The sequence below is a fragment of the Protomyctophum bolini genome (assembly GCF_963924005.1).
Source record: "Protomyctophum bolini genome assembly, chromosome: 7".
NCBI classification, from domain to species: Eukaryota; Metazoa; Chordata; class Actinopteri; order Myctophiformes; family Myctophidae; genus Protomyctophum; species Protomyctophum bolini.
In genome coordinates, this window is record NC_137868.1 from 23,665,928 (window position 1) to 23,680,179 (window position 14,252).

Sequence of the window (14,252 nt, forward strand, 5' to 3'; positions counted from 1 at the left end):
TGTTTTTCCGACTTCCACTAGGTTTACGCATTATAATAAACCAACTAGACAGAGTCCAAGGTATCAAAGTGTCTTTATTTGGAAATTAGTATAAAGTTTTGCTCCGGTTAAAAAATAGTACAGAAAATTAGTTCCCTCCAGCACAGCCTGCCTACATTGTAGCTAACTGATAGGGGGGAGATATAGCAGGTCTGCAAATTCAAAAATTGTCACTTGTGGAACCTACAGCAACACCTCTGCCCTTTGGTCAAACAAAGGGATGCATATGTATGCTAAATACCAAATCCTTCCCAAACCCTGCATTCACAGGAACAGAACATCTTGTTTAATCTCTGTGGCACAGCTCTGGAGCCTCATGCATAAATGAGATGTAATCAAACTATTGTTTACCTTCAATGTTAAAATGTTTTACCTTAATTCTTATGAGCAAGGTTTAACAATTTTTAAAGGTTCTTCCTAGATTAATTGCCTTCAAACTGGACTTAATGTCAACACTCCCTTGAATTAGAAATGGTGTCTGTTACGATAGCTTTGTTTAAGTTTGCCCACAACTAGACTAAATGATAATGAACAGCATGGTGTAAACAGCCTGCACAGCCATATCATTTGCAATATAATTGCAACTACATTTCAGGCAGTGTCAGGGACAAATTAGCCATTGGGCCAGTGGGGCCGTGGCCCAGAGGCCCTTGGCTCTCAGGGGCCCTTCAGCAAAATTGGACCGTAAAATAAAACAATCTACCTGAAAATAGATAGCTATAAGTGAAGAGCAATTTCCGCAATTACCATTTCCGCAATTTCCACCATTTCCATTTCCGCAATTTCCATTTGGTACCCGCGTGGTACTGGGGTTGACACCCTGAAAAGGGCTCCTGAGGCCCTTCATTGGCTGTTGATTTTGTTAAATTTAGGTCGAAAAGATGAGAAAAACATGGAAAAAGACAAAAAAATCGCGCGCACGCACCCTATGGGGGCCCTGAAAAGATTACTGGCCCAGGGGCCCTCATGGGGGTTAATCCGTCCCTGGGCAGTGTTATGCCTGATTTATACTTACTCACACGTGGGTGTTGCACTCTGAAAATGGCTAGCCATCTACAAGCTCACAATGTGTTGGGCTGTCATGATGTGTTACTGTATTTGCCTTAGCTTTAAGGTTTTTGTAATAAAAGTAAAAAAAAAAAAATTACCAAAAAAAAAGCGGGAACTGATGTATTTATTTTAGAGTGCAATAGGAATTAGCTTGACTTTATGCTGAAATTATGGACCTAGCCATATTGATGGTGAGCCAACATGCACAATGACGATAGCAGCATGCTTACTGTTAAGACCTGAATGGATACAGTATCATTGGTAACACATTTGAAGAAAGTAACATAACTGATTATGTCAATATGGCTGCCATGTAATTAGAATAGGAAATCTGCATTATGTAGGTTGACATAGACCTGCTTGTGCCAATAGGGGGTGTTACAGCAGTTATTTGTGATTTATCACAACCTTGAAATAAGACTAGAGTAATTTAGGAAAATAATTAAGATTACACATTACTTTGCACAGAAAGTACTTTAACATTACTTTTAATTGAAGGAGTTACTGGAGTGGGATTTGAGTTGTTTATTTGTGCATAATCTTCATTTGATTAGGATAAAGGTCATACTGACAGGATTAGCTTTAGTTTAGGGCATACATACAACATTCCTAATTGCCTCTAAATGGATTGTATTTGTACCTAGATTTTAATACGACATCCCTGAGCATGACAATAGTGAATAGTTGGACCACAAAGTTTAAAACATGTTTCTGTTCCTGTGTGTGCAGTCTATTGATTTAGTCTAGGAGGTCAGCGGGACAAATAAAATGACAGCAAAACGGATGTAAACCTGGGTTTAAAATTGGGCATTAATGTTGAGGTCAAAGATTTGTCACAGACGAACATTTCGGCATACAGTGACTATCTTGATATGACATGTAATCTTGATTTTAACATGGTGAAGTGATACGTTATAACATTCTTATTAGAGGCCAAGATTCAATATAGAATCACCAACTATTCTCACAGCAACACTCCCTCCATCCACAAATAAATCAAATTCACATTCCCAGAAAATAAGTCAGAAATCTAGTAAAATAAAAATAAAAACACTACATTCCCCTTCCATTTATAGAGCTTTCTTTAAGTCTATATAAAAAAGAGAGAATAAATTAGAACTGTTGAAATGCCAGGGGGTTTACAGCCTTGTCCATGAATGTTTGTCATTTTATTCATGGTGCATCCTTTTATACACTAGAATTAAAATACCAAAAAGAATAATAATTAAAAAAAAACATTTGATTTATTTTTAAATAATGGAATGATATAAATGCAACAGAAGAATCACCGCTGTACACCACAGTTTGACATGTCTGCAGTGTGCGTGTTTAGCTGCCGCAATCGTGTATTTCTCCTACCTACAGTACCTCCAACCTATCCATCTGTACCCAAGTCTATTCCCATTTGTGGCCGAGTAGTGCATTAATTAGTGTTCTGACACAGTTAAAGGCTACACACACACACACACACACACACACACACACACACACACACACACACACACACACACCACACCACACCCAGTATGCTATATATACGCTGTGTATATGTATGTTAGTACACACACACACACACACACACACACACACACACACACACACACTATATGTACAATATGTTTTTGTTTGTGGCGAAACAAACCCAACAAAATACATTCACCGTTTATGTAGCCTATTAATTGGGTAACTCTTGTACCCACGTCCCACAATGGTGCATTCTGCCAAATGGTGTGTAGAAGAAAGGTTGATGGTGCAATAAAGTTGAGGTACTGGCTACACTCATAGGAGAGCATGGAAACAGTCTGTCCACTAACCACCACGACTAGTGTGTGGGTAGAGCATTCAGTAGGATACAATTTCCCCACATTGGTGGAGAGTACAAAGCATTACAATCCCATTACTACACACAACCAAAAGTGCACAAGTCGTTCTGGAGCTGTCCTCAATATTCTATTAGCTAAAATGTAATGGATCCTTCTGAGGAACATTTTGTCTGTCAGTTTTCCCCCAAAACAGTAATTGTGTTTCTCAATTTGCAAAAAGAAGAGGAACAAATCTGATGGTTGGTATTGTAGGATATGAAAAATGTCTCAGACGGATTGGGTAGAGGGTGATTTTTTGTTGCTTCTTAGGGCCAGTGACCTACTAATCTGTAGTGTATACTCATGAAATACTGTAAAAATTAAGTATGGAGAAACCAAATAACATTGAACTACATTTGTGTAAGGATACAAAATTTACTGAGATATCAAAATGTTACTATGACCATCATATACATAAACAAATGTCGTTTGAACAAGGTAGGGTATCCAGTGATGTAAAAAAAAAATCTCTTGGGCACAGTTGAAAAGGACAATAATGTAAACTTAAAGGAACACTTCACCCATTTTCAAAATGATCTTCATATACAGTAACTGGTCCTCGCTAATTCTGCCTGCAAAAGACACCATCATTAGGCAGGTTTAGTCATTATTTAAAAGCAATCACACCCATGTGAAGTGAGTGGTGCAACTCTGTTTGTGTGTGTGTGTGTGTGTGTGTGTGTGTGTGTGTGTGTGTGTGTGTGTGTGTGTGTGTGTGTGTGTGTGTGTGTGTGTGTGTGTGTGTGCACACCCAGGGTGCCGGCCAGATTACAGCGAGCCGCCCCGTGTCCGAAACGGTTGAGAAATTACAGAGTTACCGTGTGGGGCTCCCTCTACTGTACCCTCGAGTCTACTGTACTGTACTGTACTGTACTGGCACACCCGAAATCATACAGTTAATATGTGCGTGTGTGTTAGGTTGCGCACAGGTGGTGAAAAACAACCATGCTGTTTTGGTGCTCATACCCAGGCAGGCAGGCACCCAGCCACACACCCACACACATAGCTCCGTAAGGGAGTGGTTGCACCACTCAAAAAGAAAGTACAACAAAAAAGGTTCTACAGATATTTTTTGCTGTAGTTTCCATTAGCTTGGAATCTCCACTGATGATGCAATTGGTAGGCAGATTTGTGAAGTGTCCACAGCCTACCTCTGAGACACAGAGTGAGTAGACAGAAACGGTAAGCTATTTTATGAACATGAATGAGAACCAAAGGGGTGAAGTGCTCCTTTAATGAGTGCCTGTGTACAGCAAAGTAAAAATTCAAGCAGGAATGAAATCGTGAAAATGGATATAGCCTTGTCCTCACTTGTGGTATCAGTAACCCCCACAGAGCCAAGGACTGGAAGAAAGAGGGGAACTTCTTCCCTACAAGCCCAACTCTCATACAAAAAACACCTCAAGGTTCTCAGTTCAATGTCACAAGTATTAATTCCATGTCATAACTAACCATCTTTTCTCTTTTAATATAATATTACCTTCATGACATTTTCTCCGCATAATTCTCATGTAAGAACTGGGATTAGCAATTAATAAATTGTTATTTAAAAATGTATCGCTAATAAATAATAGATTTAAACATATAAAAACAGCCTCCTCTGGAGGTTTATTTTGTTACAGTAATCATATCCAGTTCATCCACCATCACACACACATGCAAACACTCGCACTTCATTCAGTCTCTGTCATTGATTTTTGTTCTCAGCAGTATTTCACTGTCAACCTAGGGATATACCTAGACGCATCCACTCTGAACAAAACGCACTCAAAATCAAACACACACACACACACACACACACATACGTAACCGCTTAGCTTAGCCGGGCCATAGACCCCTACCTAGAGCCTGCCATGGCTGTGCTATGCTGACAAGCTAACCAGGCAGCAGGGAATAATAATAAAAAGGAGTTCAATCCTCCTTTCCAGGTGGGTGGGTCATCATCAAGCCCAACCCATATCAGCAGCATAGAGGGCGGAGCCACAACATAAAAAAAATAATAAATGAACAAAAGAAGCACAAACTGGTAGTCATTGGACGTCATCCTCTTGGGGCATAATGTACCATCCAGCAGAATAACCCTTCATGTGAATATGAAAGGTCATCTTTAGGTATCTGAGATCCCGCAGCAGATCTATCTCTCTCCACTTCTCTGTATGTATTTTTAAATTGCTATATAAAAAAGATCCTTGTATGCCACTGAAGAAAAAGGCCTAACAGTTGTGACAACCCGAAACAATGCGTCCTTTCTTTTCTTTTTTTAATCGTCTAACTGTGGAGTAGCAGGGTGCTGGAAATGGAACAGATTGGAGACAAACATTTTGTCAACACACATTGCTGTTCACTGCCAGTGCTTACATGGACAACGTGCCACTTGTCAGACATCACTCAGACCGTTACCGTTCTCCTCAGTCCAGTTTCTCCAGCACAGAGGGCACATAGACCAGGCTGAGCTCGCTGCCGAAGTCGCAGACAATGGCTGCGTTGTCGAGCACCACGAGCTGCCGGACACCCTGGCCGTCACTGCTTTGGCCCAGGTATACAGTCTGTATGAGGTCTCCATAGTTCAGGTCCCAGAAAGAGACACAGCCCTGGCCCCCTGTCACCAGGAGACTCTCTGAGATCACACCCAGGCTGGCTCCACAGCCCACCTCCTATCACAGGGAGAAGGACAAGTGAAGATGGGAAGCAGTATTCATCTCATGATGCCGCTGCTGCTAGTACAGTACAATTACAAGTAGTTGAAATCCATAGTGTGGCTACAGTTGATAGTCGTTTCAGGGGTCGTTAATTATTTCGGTGCCGCTAGGTGGTAGCATTAGTGTAGTTAACACATTACATGCTTAGCCCTTTAGGGAAAACATTGCGCCAGTGCAAGAGAAATCTGTGAAAAACCAATGGCTCTGATGTTGTATTAATAACTTAGTTGTTTGTATTTGTCTTGTTTTGTATTGTATGTCCTGACTGTTATAAAGATTGGTTAATTATTTTTATTTTTTTTAAACCTTCAGCACTTCCGCTTGACTTCCTGCCTTCATTGGAGACATGTCGCTCCAATGAACTGCAGTGGCCAATGAGGCATCTATATTTTTAATATCTCTGTTATGGTCTGGGAGGACCTTTTTTACAGAGCCTGGGAGTCGATGGTCGCTGAGGTGGCACTTGTTTTACAGGTTAGGTTTAGGCATAGTTTTACTGAGGTTTTACTAAAAGCTGCTTAGGGGCTCAACCACTTCATATATGGAGTATACGGGGGGGTACGAATATATACCGAGCAGATACCGTCCCATAGCTGGGGGGTACGGAATATATTCGTAAAAGAGTTAAGGGAATGACTTGTTCTCTTGTAAGAGGGATGTAGATATTCTGCTTTGAAATTCTGTATTTCTGTCGTTTTCAGTATAAAAAAAAAATACTGAGATAGCTTGGCATATAGATGCACACGCATACAGATTCACACATATCAGTACCTGTTGTATGGAATACAGTTTGATTCCAGTACTGCGGTCCCAGATACAGATAAGGTCATCCAGTCCTGAGCTGATGACACACGAGTTGGTGCAGACCAGCGATGTGACATCGCCACGATGACCATAAACATGGCTGACCCTGCTGCCCGTCAGTACGTCCCAAAGACAGATGGCCCCATCCTGCCCGCCACTGGCCAGTACCATAGTCTGGGAGCCAAAAGAAAGGGTCACTCACACATACAGTGAATAGGCACACAGATTTAGCCAGGCACCACTAGCTAAATCAATTGAGGTTTGAGAGTTTATTTTGTCTTCGGTTTTGTGTAAAGCACTTTGTAACTACTGTTAGTGCTTCAGAAATAATGTTTATTTATAAATAATGTTTATTTTATTATTAGTGTAATTTTACAGCAGATTGAGTCCGATACTGACCTGGTCTATGTAGATTGCCGTTATTCCTCCAGAATGGCCCTGTAGAGTGAAGAGACAGCACGAGTCTTCTAGCCGATACACCTGACATAAACCCAAGACAAACGTTTATAAGATGAATAGTTTGTTCTCTCTTGCAGTCTGTACTTACATCCCTTCTTGTAAAGTACATCTTGTAAAGTAAATTTGATTAATTAAAAGAATAACTAATGATACCAAGAGAGGCTGATTGTCTTTCTTTGAGTGAAACATTTTAGAAGCCCCATAAACAATTGTTTGTTGCGTCCTTGGCCTATAAATAAATGAAAACGGAGGAAATCAATTGGTACCAACAACTCAACTTACGCATACTTACATACTTAGGTACTGTACATACGTACAACATATACACTACACCATCATCATATCCTATGTATCGTAATTCAGGCACAGACAACGGGAACATATATACATTGCAACATGATTTAGTGTTTTCCCCCAAACATATTTATCTTAACCACTTAAGCCCTATGTACAATTTGGAAGCTTTGCCCAAAATAGGGCTACCAGGGTTAATGTGGTTAAATTGGTATTCTCACCCTGACTGTGTGGTCCTGGCTGCCAGTGACCACCCTGCCCGCTGCAGCACGCAGCACTGTGATTGGCTTCTGGTGGGCACACTGCACCGAGCGGGTCAGCTGGCAGGTGATCATATCCTCGTTACTGTAGCAGGGGGAGGGGGGCATGCTGACACGGCTGGGGGGTCCTGGAGCAAGGGGAAGGAAGCAGAAAATAACTGACCCTAGTCGCAAAATGACATGATGACAAACGGAATGACAGATACTGGAAAAGGAACTAGTTTAGAACAACAGTGTTGACCCGATATCAAGATGTTAACGGTATTAAAATGTAAAACAATGTTATGTTGAGATTGCAGCAATTAAACACACCAAACCAAGTCTTATCAACAGTCATAAGGATGGTAAATAAACTTGGGCGAGCGTTTAGCAATAATGCTAAAATGTTGGACGCTCTATTTTTTTATACAATTTTAAAGGTAGAAGTCCCAGTTGAGGATATGATTATCTTTTCATGTCGCCCATTAGAACCAATGTTCATTCAAATACTTTCAAGGAACAATAAATGACACGGTACAGTATATTAAGCCTCACCTCTGTACTGCAGCAGACCTGGAGGCTTGTTCATCTCAACAGTGAAGAAATCTAGAGACCCATTCAGTCGAGCTGCTACAATTCTGAAGATGAGAAAATAAAAGTATTTTCATATGACACCATCTAACACATTTACACAGCATTACAGATCATATATCAATCGTGAATAAAAGTAGGACTTGAACTTACTCTTACTCTAGTTGTTTGTGTGTGTGTGTGTGTGTGTGTGGTACCGTTTCCCTTACCTATTGTTGAGGAAGGCCAGAGCGGTGATCCCAGAGTTTCCGTCTTCATTACTGCAACGCAATAACCCTTCTACTGCATCCCAGAGCTGTACAAATAACGTACATTTATTAAGATTTTAAAACAGGCATGTGGACTGTGGACTGCTGTTCGATAAACAGTTACATTTGTTTTCCAGTCACTTCATTAGCAGCCTGCCACTACTCGGATATACTATTCTATAATCCTGATTGGTGGTCTACGAATGTAACAGTCTTGTTTATAGTGGAAAGCCTATTGTCTTACAGACTAAAACATTAGGTTTTAGTCTGGATCCTATCATCAAATGCGTTACTCTACCCACCTCCAGTTTTCCACTGCTTCTCCCAGCTGCTATCAGGTTCCCCCTCAGCTCCAAAGCCCAAACAGAGCTGTCCCAGTCTGGCGTGGCCTGCATTACTGCTGCAGAGGCCCTCTCCTGGCACTGTGGTGCCGGGGCATCACCCAAGCTGCGTCTCCTGTGGAGCTGAGCTCCCATGGGTGGGGAAGATGAGACGGAGGAGGGAGAGGTGTAGGCGGAGGGCGACGGGGGCTCGTGCTCCATGTAGGCTCGCTCCACCAAACCACCGAAGTCAAAGCCTTCCCTGGGCGGTGTGGAGGGGTGGAGGTGGGAGGGCGGTGTGGAGGGGTGGAGGTGGGAGGGTGGTTGGGAGGTGAAGTTGGTGTCTATGAGGGGCGTGAGGTCAGGCTGGTCGGTGAAGAGAGTTGGCCTGGAAGGCGCAGCGCGACGCCTCAGTGGGTAGCCCTCGTCCTCCGACAAGCCGTCACCAGAGATGGAGGGCTCGCGGCCATCAGGGCTCTCCAGGTCGACACCACCACTGATGCCGTCCCAGCCATCCCGCTGGTCCCAGCAGCCACCGCTGCTGCACCGCCTCAGGCTGACAATGAGACAGAGCAACGGAACTGACTATCGAATGCAGTCAGATCTTAAAAGGGTATTTCACTTTAAAGTCTACTCATGCTTTTGTGTACACCATGACCAAACAAGGTTTTTAAGATGCTTGATTCAATATTTATATATTTGATATTCATAGTCAGACACGCCAAACTATACATTTAACCATTGAACTTCAAACTAAATTTGAATCATTTTAGATTCATTGTCCCTACTTCTGGTGACTGGTATTGTCCTTCTAATGTATGAAGGGGCTGTGTTTTACATCTTTGTTTTCAAAATCCACTACTTCACACAGACCTCTTCTTCAACTCGATGACAGAAACATTGATTTGCACAGGGACACTTCAACCTGTATACTGGCTGGGCTGGAGTGCGAACCAGTGACCTTCTCATTACCAGGTAATACTCACTGCATATTTTACAGCAGCACTAGGCAAAAATATGACATCCGAGTGAGTGGAAAATGTGCAATACAAAACACTTGGATAGAATAAGGAAGGACACATTTCAACATTCTCCTCCATTTCTAAATTGATGTTACAGACACAATTTGTACACTGCAGAGTCAGACAGACAGTGTCGGACACATTTCACAATGTCAAAATGTTCCCACTAGTCTGCTGATTCCTATGATGTGCTTTTCATCCGTTTGGCTCTTGCACTGACACTTACACACACACACATTGGCTCTCCACACTAAGTTTTTGCATTTTTTTTAGAGGTTTGGGTTGTTTTCTTAACTTTTTTTGGACAAACTAGTTAATTCCATGAATTATTTCGCTCCATTGTGTTGTTTATTAGCAATTTAAGAAATAAAAAAATAGGGTCCATTGTAACAGGGAAAGAGCTCTCAAAGTCAATCTTCTAGCACATAAACCAACGCAACAAAAGCTGATTCTGACAGTTTATGTCATTTAAGATAGATTTATAAAGTTACTATTTTAGTCTGAGATAGACTGAAGCAGTACTCCGGCGTCCCCAACTCTCGCGGGAATATCTTGCGGGGTTTCGTTTGTAAACAAGTCTCCACGCTGTTTGAGATGTACCAGTCCCAGACACAGACACTTCTTCTAAAGTGTCTCCCTCAAACTCGTCCATTGTGTATGTTTCTAGTGACAAGTGGACGACAATCAGATCCATTAGTTTACATCCCTGCCATGGCTCAACAGCATTCCAATAATACGCTTCAGGAGTGGGTGTACAGTTTTGGTCCAATCAGATTGTTTTTTACTCAACGCGAACAGCAGTGAGTAAAATGCATACCTACCGGATCTTCTTTCTACACAAATTAGTCAAAACAAGACAAAATTGACATTTTTTATTAAAAATAAAACCGTATGAGTTCTCCTGATGTCATAAACTGTCAGAATCAGCTTTTGTTGCATTGGTTTATGTGCTAAAAGAGTGACTTTGAGAGCTGTTTCCCCATTAAAATGGAAGTCAATGAGTGAGTTTGCCCATAAGAAAACAACCCAAACCTCTCAAAAAGTGGTCTTACCCATTAAAGTGCCAGAACACCCACAGAAGAACCAAATTCTAAAGTGATAGGATTAACACAATGTAATGTCAGAGTGAGACTTGGGATTCAACAAAGAAAGTGGTGTTGGTTTGTTGTCAGGGTGGTTTGTTGTCAGGGAGACATTCTCTCCCTCTCGCTCTCTTTGCAGAGAACTGTCTGTCTGGTTAGTGATTGCCGGGCACAGTGCCTGAGGGCCCTGGAGCAGTCAGAGACCAGAGCTTTTCTCAGAGCGTTGGATTTATTGCTAGCTGACAAAATGTCAAAGTATTTCGCAAAAAAGTATACAATGTTATTTAAAAAAGCAGGTCATTTTTTTGCTGATTTAAATTACTTTTTAAAACTCTATATACTTGATTAAAAGTATATCCTCTTTCTCCTCCTCTGTAAAGCAAATGGGTTTCATTCATGATGCGTACGTACGCTCAGATGTCATACTAAAGCATAACATCTGGTGGCCTCATAATAAAAAATGAATCACTAAGTAATGCCCTCAGTGATTAATATATAGCCTATAAAAAGCTATAATCCATAATCTATCAGGTAACGCGTTCCAGTATGCCCTGTATTCCAGCATCATTTGTTTTTACTTCAGCAAAGGTGGGCAACTGTTAGTAGAAAAGGCTTGTATAATATTCTGCCATGCTTTATTAACCCAATATATTATTCGGCATTCTGTGACATTAAAGTTTGAGGGCAATAATTCACTCTCAAATTTAACTGATTCATCGTGCGAGGGACTCGCTTGCCAAATAATCGGCCTTTTATGGTGTTAAATGGAGCGTGCCGCGAGGTGGGATTCCTCATCTGATAAGATACACTTGTTATCCATCATGAATCACCTCATTCGACCGTTATCATACTATTGAATGGGGCCAGTATGGCCGTTATCACACCTTCGAATAGGGCCAGTATGGCCATACTGGCATACTCACTGTCTCAGTATGTCATTATCACCTATCGTGATAATGTCACTGATGTCCTGACGGAGGCACGCCGTGTCTGGTGGCCTTGAGCCAAGTGAGGCACCGCCGAGCGAGTCGCTAGCCGAGCGAGTCGCCGTGCCAAGCGTTGCGACGGCCACCAGACCCCGACTCAGCGTCGTCCGAGTTACGTTCCGATAGGCAGAATAGTATATATTAGTAGCCCCTAGTTTCCATGCACCGACAATAGTTGGAAATTACACGTCCACCAGGGGGAAACCTTGACCAGGCTATGTTCAGCCAAGGGTGAGTATGCCAGTATGTCCATACTGGCCCTATTCGAAGGTGTGATAACGGCTTAATTGCAAAACTGCACTTAAGTAGAAATGTACAAACAGCTTTGTAAATGAGGCCCACTGCGCACTTATATAATAATTATAATAGTTAATTGTAATATATTTCTTTAAGAGAAGTCAAAGTTAAAATACAGCTAAATGTAAGTATGTGTCCGAGACATTTTGATGAATAATCTTTCTATTAGCTATTTATATGGCATGGCCAAAGGCCAAACCAGCTAGAATAGGGTCTGTCTATTATGGTATATGTACATCGTGCGTGTGTGTGTGTGTGGGTGTGTGTGTGTGTGTGTGTGTGCGTGTGTGTCCGAAAATTGGTTTCTTGTATAGTGCAGCTTCACCATGTTACAATACATTTACTCTGTGTCTTGTCTTATGATTAGAGAATCATACATGTGTTTCATTTGTTTGTCAGGGTATTTTATATAAAGAAACGATTAAGTATTATTAGCATCTTACCCATGCTTGGGAATGACAGTGAGACAGTCACCAGTCTGTGCGTCCCACACTCTGATCTGTCCTGCCAGACAACAGCTGGCCAGCAGCATACCATCACTTGCCAGACATTCAATGTCCTGCAGGGAGAAACAAATTACTCCTTATTTAAAACCCCAATTGGTCTTTAATTACTAATTCTATTGAAAACGGTTGTCATTCATAAAGAAGCAGATTTCTCAACTGCAGAACACAAACGTGGAGGCCTTAATGCAAGTCAGTGTCCTAGAAGAAGACATTGGATGCTTCATAGAGCCCATTTGTTAATGATCCATAAGTATGTGGCATTTGCACGTGTAATTACATGCAAAGTAGAACGGTATTATTTGTAATGTACTATTTGTTTGCATTGTTCAATGTGGCAGTTGATCCAAGACACACACATGTGTGTTGACATCTACACTTAGAAACTCTGATAATATTAAAGTGTGTGTGTGTGTGTGTGTGTGTGTGTGTGTGTGTGTGTGTGTGTGTGTGTGTGTGTGTGTGTATCGTGTGTGTGTGTGTGTGTGTGTGTGTATCGTGTGTCTGGTCTCACCATGCTGTGGCCTCTGAGCAGTAGAGGTGAGATCTCGCTGACAGGAGGGGAGTAGCCGTAGTCATCACAGGGCAGGTCTCCACGGCGCCGGCGCCCGTGTGGCACGCCATTCTGACCATAGTTGCGTGGGCAAAGAATGCGGTATAAAAAGAACAGTAGTAAAACCAGCAGAACCCCTGCTGCAAGGCCCAGGGCTGCCACTCTGATGAGGAAAGAGAGAGGAGAAACAAACATCACATTAATAAAAAAGCCATAAACAACAACTCTGCTTTCAGGAAACACAGACAGATAAGAGAAGATGTTTAATGTCACTGTGCGAGAAAAGGAGAGAGGAACCTCTGGGAGAAGAGGAAAAAGGTCAGACGTCAAAAGGCAGACGGCATCAACACACACAGAGGCAGGCGCACAGCACAGTACATTTGCAACAGAGACTGCCACTCAAGCATCGGACTGTTCAGCCACAGCAAGCACTGTAACCCAACAACAGACTAATCCCTGGTACATACTCCACTGTCTTATGAGACAGAAGGAAGACAACAATGGAGCATACGATGAAATGACAGATCATTGGAATCAACTCGTGCACAAAGTGGGAACTTACACTGTAACATTCTGAGTGTACAGGACACGGGTACAATCGGTAACATTTGTAAACTCTCAAAAGTTACAAATGGATAAATTAACACTGAGAATGTATTTGTGTAGCCATCAGATAGAAAGCACAAACACCCGTGCTTCGTATCCACATCCCCGCAGAACAAATCTGTGGGAGAGGCATGACATAACCTATTCAAATCTGCACTGAAAGCCACATGTACAAGCATGTACCAAGCATGCAGAGAGAGCCATCAGCTCCATCTCGTGCCGATTAGAGGAACTACAACCCCCTATGGCCACGGGTCACCTGTGGTGTGAAATGCTGTGTTGCTGTGACAAGGGCACCCGTTATACCAGTGTGACCTGTTCTGTCTGAAGATACCACCCATAAAACATATTTGGATTTCTCAAGGCAGAGAGAAAGACTCACATTCTCAGTTTTAATACATAGTTCATAGTTATGTGCTCATAAAGCTATACCCTGGGGAATGTTTTGTACACACATGGCCTGCACATGGCACGCAGTGCAGCACACATAGCACATAACGTCCTACATAGCACATCATTTTTGAGATTGAGATAGGAGCCTCTGAGGCAAGATATCACATGGAAAGACGTGGGAATACAATGGTACAAAGACATTGCA

At 42.0% G+C, this 14,252-nt stretch overlaps 1 protein-coding gene across 3 annotated transcripts in view; it reads right to left on the reverse strand.

The window, feature by feature from the left end:
- Positions 1-56: 56 nt before the first annotated feature.
- Positions 57-14,252, reverse strand: part of scap (SREBF chaperone) — a 40,660-nt gene continuing 26,464 nt past the window's right edge. For all 3 annotated transcript variants that reach the window (XM_080767451.1, XM_080767452.1, XM_080767453.1), the window contains 9 exons: positions 13,010-13,211; positions 12,436-12,551; positions 8,588-9,161; positions 8,247-8,332; positions 8,002-8,084; positions 7,429-7,595; positions 6,854-6,934; positions 6,422-6,628; positions 57-5,605 (listed from right to left, as the gene is read on the reverse strand). In XM_080767451.1, the coding sequence (XP_080623577.1) occupies positions 5,360-5,605; positions 6,422-6,628; positions 6,854-6,934; positions 7,429-7,595; positions 8,002-8,084; positions 8,247-8,332; positions 8,588-9,161; positions 12,436-12,551; positions 13,010-13,211 (1,762 nt within the window). In that variant the 3' untranslated portion in view covers positions 57-5,359. The remainder of the gene's footprint in view (positions 5,606-6,421; positions 6,629-6,853; positions 6,935-7,428; positions 7,596-8,001; positions 8,085-8,246; positions 8,333-8,587; positions 9,162-12,435; positions 12,552-13,009; positions 13,212-14,252) is intronic.